Here is a 14,053-nt window from a genome sequence, read left to right as displayed (position 1 = left end):
GTCTTTAAAGGTTTATAAATTATCATTAAAAATCAATTCCCTTATGGAAAAAATTAATAGGATTCCTACTTCTGGAACCAGAATGTTGCATTGTGTTTGGTGCAGTTAGGGTTGCAATTACACACAACAGCTTGAAATAACTGTTTAAAATTATATGTTGTCAATAACACATCGCCACACACACCATTGATACAAATGGACAAAAACTATTTATTTCAGATAAAATGTATTTTTGGAAGCCGAAAGAGTAGATGACAACGTTCTATCTTTGTGCTCGTTGTTGTTTTTAGAGATGTATTGTCTGGGTTCCTCTGTGCACAGGTCAGCGGCGAGCTGGTTTGGGCATGATGAAGACTTTGACAGGTTTGCTGAGGTGGATTGTGCCCTCAATGGAACTCTCATTACTGGGAAGTCCATCCATGCTTTCATTCCAAGCGGGTTTAGCAGCAGATAATTTACTGCTGCTGGAGCTGTAGGCCAGAAGTAACCGCACCTCAATCTGACAGGGCTCTGAGGGTAAAAACACAAGAATTTTGACCAACAAACATTCAAATTCAGATTATACTTTCTCAAATGTTGCAAGCGTACCCTTACAAAACACTTCTGTGGTGGTACCATGGTAGAATAATGGTATCAGATGATAATACCCTTGTACTGAATGATATCCAGCATGTTAATATTCCATTGAATTTAAACTGAACTCCAAAGTACTTAAAAGAACACCATGCTATTACAATAGGAAATGTCCAAAATACATCATATTTGGTATTTTTCGTTGATGTCAGCCAAAAAGGAAAGTCATTTGAAAGGTTTTGATGTAAGATTACAAAAACAAATACTTTTATTTAGAATAACATGCGCTGATTTTTGGAGAACAATAAGACCGGTATTAAGTACATTTGAATTTCATGTTTACTTGAAAGCAGAAATGTCTTTAGCCTCAGCTTAGGTGCTCAGTATTCTTCTGGGTAACACACACACACACACACACTCACACACACACACAGATATAAAATAACTCAAGCAAGACGCTGCCTCTTTGGACTGAATGTAGTTCTATTTATATCTATGGAACTGCGAAGGGTGCATGCTGATTGTTTCCAGCAGAGATTGCTGTTGGAAATATTATTTTAGGCAAGAAAAAGACACAAATAGCTGGTAACACTTTACAGTAAGTTTCCATTTGTTAACATAAGTTAAAAACATGAGTTAACATGAACAATACTTTTACAGCATTTTTTAATATTGGTTAATGTTAATTTCAACATATACTAATACATGCTTATAATCAAAAGTTGTATATTTTAACATTAGCTAAAGCACTATGAACTAACAATTAACAACTGTATTTTTATTAACTAGAATAAACAAATTTATAAATACTGTAAAATATATATTGTTAATTGTTAGTTTATGATACAGTATCTAATGAATTAACAAATGTTAATGAATGGAACCTTATTGCAAAGCGTTACTGAATCACTTCTACATACTATCAGCTGAAGAACTTCTGTTACTCTGGGAGGGAGCTCACCTGTCCACGCAGAATGGGATAGATAAACCTGAGTAATCAGTCGCACACGCCCAGGTCCTGGGGTCCTGAAATCTCCAGGTTTGGGATGGATTATATGAGACTGTCCATCTGGATAGAGCACCTGTGGTACAACAGATAAAAGGATGTCATAATTCAGAACCAGTTCCATTGTTTTAAATATTGGAACTAGGGGTGTAACGGTATGACATTTGCACGGTATGAATAACCATAACAAAAAAAAAATACCATGGTATCACAGTATTGAGGTGCACTGATAATGTTTTTGCAGTTTAATATCTGGTTATGAAATATGTCTGATAAACACACACAGATACCACAGTTTCACTGTCAATTTCCTGCATGCATATTGTCAGTGTAAATTTCCTGCACACCAAAAGCCACTTTGTAAACCCTATTTAGTGCTATGTTTGACAAAAAATATATATACAGCACTGTGCAAAAGTCTTAGGCTCATAAGATGTTTCACAAAAGCATTTGTCTTAAGATGGTTATTTATATCTTCAGCTTTATTGTATCAATTGGAATATAAATGTTAGACTCCCAAACATTACTTTTGCAAATATAAAAGAACAGAAAAGAAGAACAGGGAGCCCTGCAACAAATGGCATGACCCCAACAGAGCCCCCCACTGAACATCGTGTCTGTCTGAGATTACATAGAGACAGAAGCAACTGAGACAGAAGCAACTGAGACAGACTAAATAGATAGAAGACCGGTGGTGAATTCTCCAAGAAGCTTGGAACATCCTATCTGCCAACAACCAAGAAAAACTGTCCAAGTGTACCTAAGAGAACTGGGGCTGTTTTGAAGGCAAAAGTGGTCACACCAAATATTGGTTTAGCTTTTTTATGTTTACTGGACTTTGTATGATGTTTATTGATATATGAAAATTATTTATGGCATTATTTTTGAAGACATCCATACTATGCAACAGTTTTCAAAAGTGCCTAAAATTTTGCACAGTAATGTATATATATTATTAGTATCAAACACATTGTTGGCCTACTGTTGTGCTGCACTTAGGCAAATGAAAAAAACAGTTAGCATGTTGCAATGTTGAATGAGTGCTTAAATCCGTTTGCTGCATTTGTGAATTTGACAGAAAGCATAAACATTACATTAGCCTACCTAGTCATTACAAATCATGTAAAACTACATTGAATCTGGAGTTTTTATGAAACACGGGCTATAATTTATTATCCTGTATACTGTATTTCCACTTACATTCATCTCTGCAAATTCCATGGGATGGTGCAAGTGTTTCCCGTTTGAGCTGATATATTTGTGTGACAAACTTTACAGACTGGGTAACCATCAACATTGATGGTGCCTCGTGGGTTTTTAACCTAACCAAAGTAATCCCAGACAGCGGACTTCAACCGCTTTGCCGGCGGAAATAAAGGTTCAGGCTCGGACATGTCTGTATGCTGCGCTCCGCTCGTGCCGCACTTCTGATGTGCTTGTGATGAGTTGCGCTCGCGACACCTGCATGTCACCTTTAAAATTGAGTGACAGTCGAATGTAACATGAGGAACATGCAATTTAAAGATTTATTTTATCTCACCAAGTTTATATGATGCTGTGTAAATGTCTCTTATTTAAACTGATTTCGATTTGAGAAAAGTTCTGAAATAAATCCCTTTATATTTATGCAATACCGTCAATGAGAAGATTTCAACGGTATGATAACTGTCTGTTTTAAAACCGAGGTATATTGTGAAAGCTTGAAACCGTTACATCCCTAATTGCAACCAAATAATTTATCATGTTTGGTTTCGTTAACAGTTTTGAACATCTGTATTTTTTCAAGATGTGGATGGAACATCATACTAAAATACTGACAGTGTTTTCTTGCATCGTTACTCAGTGCAGTTACTGAATCTACAGCCCCACAGCAAAGAAATTATATTTTAGCGGTGTTGTGAGTTTGCAGTCTGAATTGAATGCAATGGGATTCGTTAAATGAAATTGGAATCAGAATCAGATTTGTTTGATTCCCACCCTTCTCATTTTATGCCTCTGATTAAAGAAAAATAAGGTCTCTGACCTGCACTTTGACTGTTGTCTGTGGGTCTTGCACGTGTTCAAGAGTAGCATCGATATCTAACGCCACTACCAGACCCGAGGTGAATCTCAAAGGGTTGTCTGATTCGCCTGTCGGCTCAATAATCGTCGCAGACGCCCTGTGAATCTGACAATTCAAAATAAAAATAAAAAGGAACATTAACATATTCAACTTCTGGCAACAAACAAGCTTCTTTGTAAAATTGAAACATTTTTAATCTCTGTATGTTGTGACTGAGAATCTGCAAACCTGTTCAGGGAGTTTGAGATGAATGAATCTGCTTTGTCGCAGTGTGGTCTGGAGAATTTTAACCAGATCATTTGGTTTGCAGGCCACCAGTCTTGGCATCAACTCCAGGAGTTTCTCCACAAAACTGTCCTGAAAATGGGGCAACTCTGTCATGAACAGCCTGAAAACGGCAAGAAAAGAGCATTCAGTTTCTTTTCACACGTAGTTGCAACAAAACACGGCTTCTCTGAGAAACACACAGATTTTACCTCTGAAATGACTCAACCTCCTGTAGGAACTTCTCACAAACACTGAGAACACGATCAGCCCTGTTTTTGTGAATGAGACAGAATCAAAATCAATACGTGGCTTAACTGCAAAAAGGATATTTGTAATGTTGGTTAGGGAGCGCTGACCCTCGTTTGGATCGGGCCGTCAGGATGAGCTGTAACGCTTTCGCCTGCAGACGAACATTGTGAATTGTGGCAACCTGCTGTGTCTCCAATCCGCTGTACAAGAACTCGAGTTTGTATGTCTCATCCAAGATCTGCCATACATAAACACATCCATCACAAGTGAAAACAATGAAACGTAGTTAGAGAAAACTCTAATACAGCTCTGTAATTCTAGTGTCAGTGTATGTCCAAATCTTCAATGCTGTGATATGAATCTACCTGTCGAGCAGCGGTTGATACTATGGCATTCTGTTTAAGACAAAGAGGCACAGCCATGGTCCATAACTTCTCTTGGAGAGCCTGAGAATGAACAGAAAAGAACAATTAAGGATCAGCTTGACTCTCCAATGTAGTTAAACATGCTTGTTCGGTCCTTTATCATACTCTTACTATAGTAAGTGGGAGCATTTTCTAATTCTAGAAAGTTTTACAGCATAATGACTAGATTTTTATATTTTCAGAACAAAGTTTGTTCGAAATCCTAACACTAACCAAACACCACTAATGTTTTGTGTTAGCAACAGAAATATGGGTAGTTTATTGGCTGTTTCTCAATGTGCGTTCTTATGTGTTCTTACATTCTCGTGGACTTGATCAATGTCATCATTAGCCGAAGTACAATTCCAATCCTCAAGAACGCAAGCACCAAGAATGCATAAAATTTTCCGGATGTGTTCTCGATCAGGCCGAATATCGAGGATGCACTGAATGGTGACTTGTGCGCAAGAACCCATTTGAAGTCCCAGAAGTCATAGCGGGACTATGGTGGCAGATGAAGGACATTTATCATTTTTTTTCCCTCAAGAGTTTCCCCACCATAAGCTCGCGAAAGTCTGACGGTTCGTGAAGGTCGTTATTCTCCGTCAACGTTTGTTGTTTTGTTGGGCGTCATTTTAATAAAGCAATAAACACATGGAGGAAACAAGTGTTTACAGACTTTATTCTGTTAATGTATCACTAGTCACTGGTTTGATAATAATAATGCTGTCACTGGTGTGTGATAATGCCAGTTGTTCTATCACTGGCTTCAAATATGTTGTGATGGTTAACTGCCATGGTCATTTTAACAAACAATTACCATTAAATGTGTCTGAAATAAGGGATAATCTACATTTAGGCAGTCAACATCACAAAAACACAGAATTCCTGACAGGTGGTAAGGACCCCGATGCGAAACAAGACAATGGGTCAGGGCCAGATCTAGGGGGGTGCTGGGGTGGGCTTTGCACCCCCCCCCCCCCTCCAATATCCCTATGCCCCACCACCCTCCAGCTCAAGTGAAGCAAAGGGTCCAATTGCTTCAGCATGGCGATAACCCTAACAAACTGTGCTGGAATTAAAGCTTATTACACAGCTACTTCACAAATACATAATTAAATAGACACGTGGTATTGATTTGAAATGAAATTACGTTATTAAGTGAGAAGAGAGAGACATCTGAGTCTCCAGAAACACATGAATTCCACCTCTAGAGTTCTGTAAGGTCTTTATACTGTGAAATTGACCGTATGACTGCTCATTATCCCGCTTAATAAAGAAATAAATTAACATGAAATATTGATTTGAGTATAAGTTATTTTATTAGCTTACTTGTAGAGATCGCAAAGTGATACGAGAATTAAGAAAGATTACCGTTGAAAAATAAATTCTTCCCCGAATGAGCGGTCATTATTCAGAAATATCAGGCCGCTGTATGGCACGACTGACCAATCAGAATGAAGTATTCCAAAGAGGCGTTTAATAATGGAGTATTAGCAGTTGCATACGTCTAGTATATATGCATTCACCTTGGTGAGCAGCAACTGACAGCGTAGGTATGTGGCACAAAAATCTGCAGATCCGGCCAGCTCAGTCTGTAGCTCCCCCAACCGCTGCAGATCTCTACATGTGACCCAAATAATGAACAAACACTTTATTAAGACATCTTACAGTAATTACATTGTTTAATATAGATGTAGTCAATTAATGGTTTGGACCTGATGGTGAACTCCAGCAGATCTTGAGCTCCAGGTGTCTCCAGGTTCTGAAGGGTGCTGACCCGAACAAGACTGTCCTGCAGGAAGTTCTGTGCAGACTCCAAACTGCCTGAACCCACACCTGATGCCTCCAAACCTGAGCTCGCAGTCTGCTTTCTGCCTGGCAGCTGAGAGAGAAGACAAATATAGAAGATGCTTAAAAGAAATTAATGAATATCATGTTTATAAAACACTACTCAAAGAAATTATCATTATAGCTTTTTAATGCATTAAAAATAGACTGGATATGAAAGGTATGCAGGCAGGTTTCTCACTCTGAGGGGTGGCACCAGGTGGGATAAGCTGTCGCGTAGGTAGGCATAGTGCCGGAATGTGTGATCTGAGAACAGCGCTGGCATGGTGGGGCAGGATTTGGCTGCATTGAAGACTAGAACTAACACAGCAATGTCTGAACAAATCCAGGTCAGGAAAACAAGGATCTGAGCTAAGACCACATAATGATTCTATGAACTTTAGAACCATTACATTGTTCTAAAAATGGTGAGAATTTTTATTTTTGGGTGAACTATCCATTTAACGTCTCCATCTCTCAATAAAAGACAATTTGCAAATGCTGCATTACATTGTGGCAGATTCACAAAACAATCTGTGCTGAAATGTGCTGCTCAAACTGTGAAGATCAGACTAAAATGATCAGGGATCTGGTTAAATAGAAACATACGCTGCTTGTTTCTAACATTGGGATTCTTCAGCGGCAGGTGCTACACACCCAGGAACAGCACAAGGTTTGACAGACTTTACCACAATTTTCTACTATCGTTAGTTATCCCCATATTTAGGAACAACAGTATCTAAATGCTAAACAATGAATGGTATTTTAGGACTGGAGAGGAAGTTTTGAGTTCTAAAAGTTACAGTACGTATACATTTTATTTCAAAAGAATGAGGAAAATGTGATTTCTCATGTCCCCTTTAACATTCTACATCCCAGCCCATTTCTTTGTTGTCATATCAGATGTGCAGGATACAGGCAGGGTCGTCCATGTCCGGTTCTGGAGTGTCAAAATAAGGATGGGTGCTCAGCAGCTCTGGGACAATTGGCAGCACCAGGGTCGGGTGTCGAGCACCAAGGAACTTCAAACATCTGGATTGAAAGATGCAAGATGAAATAAGTCAGACAGACTGAGAAAGAGGCTAGAGGAAAGTAAGCAATGGAAAGGAACGTCCACTTGAACTCACTTCCAGACGGAGTTGCGGTCGGTCGGGTACTTGGTGAGATTCTTGAGGAGCTCCAGCAGGGCCAGCTGGATACATTCCTTTGTGGAGACATTAGTGTAGCAGAGCAACTCGTGCAGGGCCTCGCGAATGTCCCGCGATGAATCCTGCAATAAACTGGCAATTTTAACTTTTGTTTTCAGATAGGAATGTCATATAATGCTACTGTAGGCTACATACACAGATGTACACTTAATTTCTGTACAAAATTTTGGTCTATAACTAGATAATACCATGAAAATTATGTTTAAAAAGCATTGTTTATACTATGCTTTGTGGTTTTGACTTTGTCATGCATATTACGCATATAAATCTACTATTCTACCTCCAGTACTGCGAGCACAGTGTCCAGTTGGTCTTCTCTGAGGGTGATATTGGTTGAGATCTGTCGCAGCACATGAATGGACTGCAGTCGCACCTCCTCGATTTCATCATTGAACATGTCCACCAGGAAGTCAAGACACTTCTCGGCAAAGCTGGGGGACGACTGGGCAAGGGAACACAGAGCTTCAACAGCAGCGATACGCACCTCTGTGACAAACACAATACTGCATGAACGACCATCGTAAACATCTAATAACACAAGTGCTAAAAGTGTCCCTTTACATGTTGATTATTTTCGAAAATACATACCATACATCTCGTCTTCTAGCCCATGAACAAATGCCCCACAGGCTCCAGAGTCAATGAGGTTTACACCTGAAGTGTCAACTTTCTCTTTTGGAGCATCATCAGCCCACCGGCGTCCAGACGAGAACTCTCCAGAAGCATAAAGTTCTTTAGCTCGTTCGTGAGCAGTGCGTTTCCTCTGAAACGATGAAAAGGCATTTATTTAAGAAAACATTAATTAAGCTGATTTAAATATGTTGCAATGGAAACAGATGCAGTTTTAACACATATTAAGATAGTCTTGGAAACATCAGTTAGAATTGGTTAAAATCTATAAACAAATCAGTAATGTACCCTATCATTTGCCATTGTTTTCCAGCAAAAGTGTGTTTATGAATTTATAGGTGTCAGTTTTTTTTCTGTAGAACACTTAATGTTAAATAAAATGTTTTAATGTACATGTTTTATGACACAAAGACTTTATCATAATAGATATGAATCATAGCTATTAAAGGAATATTTCACCTAAACATTTTAATTCTCTCATCATTTACTCACCCTCATGCCATCCCAGATGTGTATGATTTACTCTCTTCTGCTTAACATAAATGAAGATTTTTAGAAGAATATCTCAGCTCTGTAGGTCCATACAATGCAAGTCAACAGGGTCCAAAAATGTGAAGCTCAAAAAGCATATAAAGGCAGCATAAAAGTAATTCATATGACTTCAGTGGTTTATTCCATGTCTTCAGAAGCAATATGATAGGTGTGAGGAGACTTTATAGTAAAAAAAAGAATTAAATATTCATTTGTTTCTCGGTATAAAAGTAATCCATATGACTTTAGTGGTTTAATCCATGTCTACAGAAATGATACAATAAGTGTGAGGAGAATTTATAGTAAAAGAGGACTTTTATATGAATCTGTTTCTCACCCACACTTATCACATCTCTTCTGAAGAGGGGGCTTTAACCACTGGAGTCGTATGGATTACTTTTATGCTGCCTTTATATGCTTTTTTTGAACTTCAAAGAGATGGACCCTGTTGACTTGATTATATGGACCTACAGAGCTGAGATATTCTTTTAATAATCTTTGTTTGTGTTCAGCATAAGAAGGAAAGTCATACACATCTGGGATGACATGAGGACGAGTAAATGATGAGATCATTTTTATATGATGAGATCATCTTTGATGAGATCAATGATGAGATCATCTTTAAATATGTTCTGTGGTGGAGCCAAGTAAAAATCTTTATTATTAAGCCCTGTACTGAGCATTTAAAGTTCTACTTCTTGTTTCTTTCAGGGGCGTCAAAATTTAGCTTTTTTTTCTCTTTAATTTGGAATGTCCAATACCCAGTGCGCTCTAGGTCCTCATGGTGGCATAGTGATAATCTCAGTTGCCTCTGTGTCTGAGACCATCAATCCATGCATTTTATCACGTGGCTTGTTGAGTGCATTACCGCGGAGACATAGCGCATGGAGGCTTCGCACTATTCTCCAAGGAATCCACGCACAACACACCACGCGCCCCACCGAGAGTGAGAACCACATTATAGCAACCACGAGGAGGTTAACCCATGTGTCTCTACCCTCCCTAGCAACCGGGCAAATTTGGTTGCTTAGGAGACCTGGCTGGAGTCACTCAGCACGCCTTGGATTCGGACTCGCGACATCAGGGGTGGTAGTCAGCGTCTTTACTCGCTGAGCTACCCCCCCCAAAACTGAGCTTTCTTAAATATTTTCCCATTTTGTTGTGGAAGTACCCTGAGATCTGACATCAGCTTCTTGTCAAGAGTCTGCTCCAGGAAATGAGGGCTCACTTGGTGCATGGAGCCCTGAAACAGAGAATAAGGCAGATGGAAAAGTAAGTGGTGACTTACAAATAATTGTAATAATTGTGTAAGTTACAGGACTGAAGAGAAGCTGACAATATAGGCAATGTAAGGAGCTGCCCAAAACTCACCAGCAGTTTAGCAGCTTGTACTCTGACTACCCATGAGCCATCACTGACCATGTGACAGATCTTTCCAAAGGAGTCATCCACCAGTCGGATCTCCTCATTGGATGAGGGGATGGGAACGATGCTGTATGCATGCATAAAATCACAATAATAAATAAATAAAGGTTAGTAACTAGCTAACAAACAATACTGTTCAAATCTTTCAACAGGATTTATTTAAATGGGGTTTCACATAAACCCTAATATAAAGTTAAAGAAATCATTCACCCAAAAATTAGAATTCTCTCATCATTTACTCACCCTCATGTCATCCCAGATGTGGATGACTTTCTTCAGCTGAACAAAAATTAAGATTTTTAGAAGAATGTCTCAGCTCTGTAGGTCCTTACAATGCAAGTGAATGGTGGCCAGAACTTTGAATGTCCAAAAAACACAAAGGCAGCATAAAAGTAATCCATACAACTCCAGTGGTTAAATCCATGTCCAATCGATTTTCAGTGAGAACAGACCAAAATGTAACTCTTTTTTTCACTGTACATCTTGTCATTGCAGTCTCTAGGCACTATGTTTATGTTTACTAATGTTTATGTTTCTGATTATCGATGCATGGAAAAAGGCATCGATCCTAAGTCTACAAGGCACGATCATGGTTTCCAGCTTGATTACACTTCCTAATGTTTGACTCATGCGCAGAGCACTATATGGCACTAACAAGTGTAAACAAACTTGAAATTATGATCTCTAAGGAGACTACTGATGTCAAGATTTACAGTGAAAAGTGAGTTACATTTTGGTCTTTTCTTTCCCAAAATCGTTTGGATCGCTTCAGAAAACCCGGATTAAAACACTGGAGTCATATGGATTACTTTTATGCTGCGTTTATGCACTTTTTGGAGCTTCAAAGCTCTGGCCACTATTCACTTGCATTGTATGAACCAACAGAGCCGAGATATGTTTCTATATCTTTGTGTTCTGCAGAAGAAAGAAAGTCATACACATCTGGGAAGGGATGAAAGTGAGTAAATGATGACAGAATTTTCATTTTTAGGTGACCTATTACTTTAAATCAGTGCATGTTGCATAATATAAATTAATATAGAATAAGGTATATGTTCAGAAAGGCAATAGGTCTTAGAATACAGCAAGTTTAGTGATGCTAAGATACTGGTCCTTTACCTCTCTGGGTAAAGCTGACTCAAAACCCAAACCATCTGCACCGCTGCTGAGCGAACCTGCTCGTAATCATCACTTAAGAGTTTACAGGCCTGACCAAGAAAGAAGACAAGACATTCATAGATTAGTTCTTTGACATTTCCTTTGGAATATGAGAAACAAATGTGGGAGTACAAACATAACTATATTTGCATTTGTACCTGGTTATAAATAGTCTGTTGAATTTTCATCCCCCTTTCATGTAGCTGCAGCTGATGAAGAGAAAAACCATAAACCATTAAAGGAAATAAAAGTAAACCAGAGCAGCATTTAATTCAGTTTTAACACTGTGTTTTTCTAAGGGTTCATGTACCATGGCTTTAATGGCAGCGGTGCGGACGCGAGGGTCCTGGTCCTGGAAGTAATCGCTGATCACACTCTGTACATCCCGTACGGGTGACGCCAGTCCTGCTGGTCCTGCTTCTGTTTCCTTAGTGAGTGGCTTATCAACTGTCCCCAGACAGCCCAAGAGCTGAAGACACTTATTCCTGACTCCAAAATAAGTGCTGGACAGGTGCTGTGGAAAGATATGTCATGAGAAAATATATGTACAATTAAATAAAACAAAAAATACTGATTCAGAACTATATAAAAATGTACAGAAAATCTGATAACAGAGGCGGTTTAGCTCCAATGATTATTGTTGCTGCCCGAAAATGTAAGTCCGTCACCTTGCATGTCACATCTATAAGTCTCTGGATGACTACGCTCTTGTCTGGGAGCTGTGTACCGATGATCAGCAGAGTGTCCAACAGCTGTGCCAGCACCTGATGAGACTCTGAAACACAGCGAAAACACTGTAAATAATGTTTCACATGAAGTTAAACTTAAGGAGATAAAGCCATGCCTCTGTATTCTATAACTGCATTTCTACCCAAAAGACTCACTTTCATTGTTTAGAGTGTTTACAGCATCATCTACAATGCAGTCTGGAGAGAAGCCTTGTATTTTTGATAACAAACCCAGCAGAGAGGCAATCTTCAGCCGAACTGAGTTATCAGACTCCTGTAGATCACATCACCACGAACACAGGAAAATAAATGATTAATAAAATATCACAAATTCTTATTTTCATTGAACATGTTCCAACAATATTCACAATGCAACAATACCAAATGTAAGAGTGAATCAGAATAGACGTTAGCTAGAGCTGAAATGTTTAGTAAATAAGCTTTCATAAATCAAAAGTTGGTTATGAATTAGCCACATCATCATTCTTTATTTGTGATGTCATAATACCTTGTAATAATGCTCGAGAAGGATGCGTACCACCCCCTCTACGCTCTCGGCCTCCACAGGTTTGCGTGAAAAGCTCAGCAGGTACTGCAGGGCATCTGTAGGGCTGGTAGCCTTACACAGATCAATGTGAAGAGCCGCTGATTTACTGGGTTTGGTTAGTCGAAGCTTCTTCGTAGGGGCCTCCTCAACAGACACCTGCTTTAAAGAGATGGTCACATGATCACAGAACAATAATAACAGTAATTATTACTGGTCTCCTAATGATTTGCCATCACTTAATCCTGATATTTCATTTATGATTGGGGGGTGGAGGGGTAATTATTGTACATCTCAGAGACAAACCTGAAAGATTTTAACATCTAGTTATTTATTCATTAATCATAAGTCATCAGACATATCAGCTATTTACAACTTTATTAATCAAATGATACTGCACAGAAAATATTGTTACAGCCTCCAGAGAAACAGAAATGGAAAACACAACATTAAGATAAAAGGTTATGTACATTTAAGTTACAGAGAAAAAATAAATAAAAGTATGTGCCGGTTGCAATATTGTATTTTGCTACATACAAATCCACCAAACAGATATTGAGAGATTTGTCAGTTAAAATAGACTTTCAAATAAGCACTAAATAAAATTCAAACGCAAATTTCCTGTTTTATTAGAATATAAAATTAGGCTAATGAACATAATAATAGTTACAGTTATAACCACACTGATGCTAACGGCTACATTTGCTTTGTATGTATTCGAATATCCTCATATAAAATATATATTCTGCGATCAGCATGATAAAATTATTATTTACCAGTATATATAATAACAAATGAGTTCACCTGAGCTACTTTAGAGAATTCCTCATAAACTCGTTTTTTCAGATGAGCAGCCATGACAGCTGTGCTGCGTTTGCCCTACTATTATTCTGACATGCGCACTGAGCACCAGACACTATTAAGCCCGGACAAAGCACTTGTGGATGGATAAATTAACGGAAGTCCCGCCTTACAGGTAGAACAGCCAATCACCTTTTAGATACGGACTTCGCCTGTCAATCAGCTACACGCATGTACGTTATCTAAACCAGTCGGGAAAAATAGCGCTTTTTAGCGTGATCTGAGGTAAAGAAGCACAATTTATGATACCATTGTTGTCAGATTGTATTGCTAATTTTATATATGTTCTTTGATCATAATCTTCACCGACCGTTTTGGAGATTTCGGTCTTTCCCCATTTAAGTAGATAGGAGCTGCACATTTATGCCGCTTGTATGCATAGAGAGTAAGCTGCTCGGGAGCGGTCCAAAGATGGCTGCCGAGTGGACAGACTTGCCTTGAAAGAGGCTTTGCTGCAAATTAACAGTGTTGTTTGCTTCATGGACGAATTAAGGTACTGTGTCTTTAAGGTATTTCGTCTTTTCTTATGTTTATTATTTTAATTCAATGCCGTTTTATTTGTATTGCAATTTTTACA

At 38.6% G+C, this 14,053-nt stretch overlaps 1 protein-coding gene across 1 annotated transcript; it reads right to left on the bottom strand.

Moving 5' to 3' along the window:
- Positions 1 to 192: 192 nt before the first annotated feature.
- ints4 (integrator complex subunit 4) lies at positions 193 to 13,534 on the bottom strand. The gene is made up of 23 exons (XM_051724304.1): positions 13,420 to 13,534; positions 12,580 to 12,774; positions 12,228 to 12,345; positions 12,012 to 12,118; positions 11,654 to 11,857; positions 11,502 to 11,552; positions 11,305 to 11,393; positions 10,132 to 10,252; positions 9,932 to 10,003; positions 8,188 to 8,362; positions 7,880 to 8,085; positions 7,519 to 7,661; positions 7,308 to 7,423; positions 6,594 to 6,727; positions 6,280 to 6,446; positions 6,091 to 6,184; positions 4,523 to 4,603; positions 4,265 to 4,395; positions 4,118 to 4,177; positions 3,870 to 4,029; positions 3,603 to 3,746; positions 1,535 to 1,655; positions 193 to 510 (listed from the first exon to the last, which is right to left on the bottom strand). Exons 1-23 carry the CDS (start codon positions 13,471 to 13,473, stop codon positions 323 to 325), a joined length of 2,931 nt encoding a protein of 976 aa, XP_051580264.1. The 5' UTR covers positions 13,474 to 13,534; the 3' UTR covers positions 193 to 322.
- Positions 13,535 to 14,053: the final 519 nt, after the last annotated feature.

Source organism: Myxocyprinus asiaticus, chromosome 18 (assembly GCF_019703515.2).
Source record: "Myxocyprinus asiaticus isolate MX2 ecotype Aquarium Trade chromosome 18, UBuf_Myxa_2, whole genome shotgun sequence".
Taxonomy (NCBI): Eukaryota; Metazoa; Chordata; class Actinopteri; order Cypriniformes; family Catostomidae; genus Myxocyprinus; species Myxocyprinus asiaticus.
Note: the sequence above shows the minus strand (reverse complement) of the source record. Positions and strands in the feature narration are given on the sequence as shown.

What these genes read in the sequence shown, in the direction of transcription:
- ints4 (XM_051724304.1), bottom strand. Translation starts at nt 13,473, where the DNA reads ATGGCTGCTCATCTGAAAAAACGAGTTTATGAGGAATTCTCTAAAGTA. An exon ending in CCGCTGCCATTAAAGCCATG is followed by an intron (nt 11,553 to 11,653) that starts GTACATGAACCC and finishes TCTCTTCATCAG; the next exon opens with CTGCAGCTACATGAAAGGGG. An exon ending in AACAGACTATTTATAACCAG is followed by an intron (nt 11,394 to 11,501) that starts GTACAAATGCAA and finishes TTTCTTGGTCAG; the next exon opens with GCCTGTAAACTCTTAAGTGA.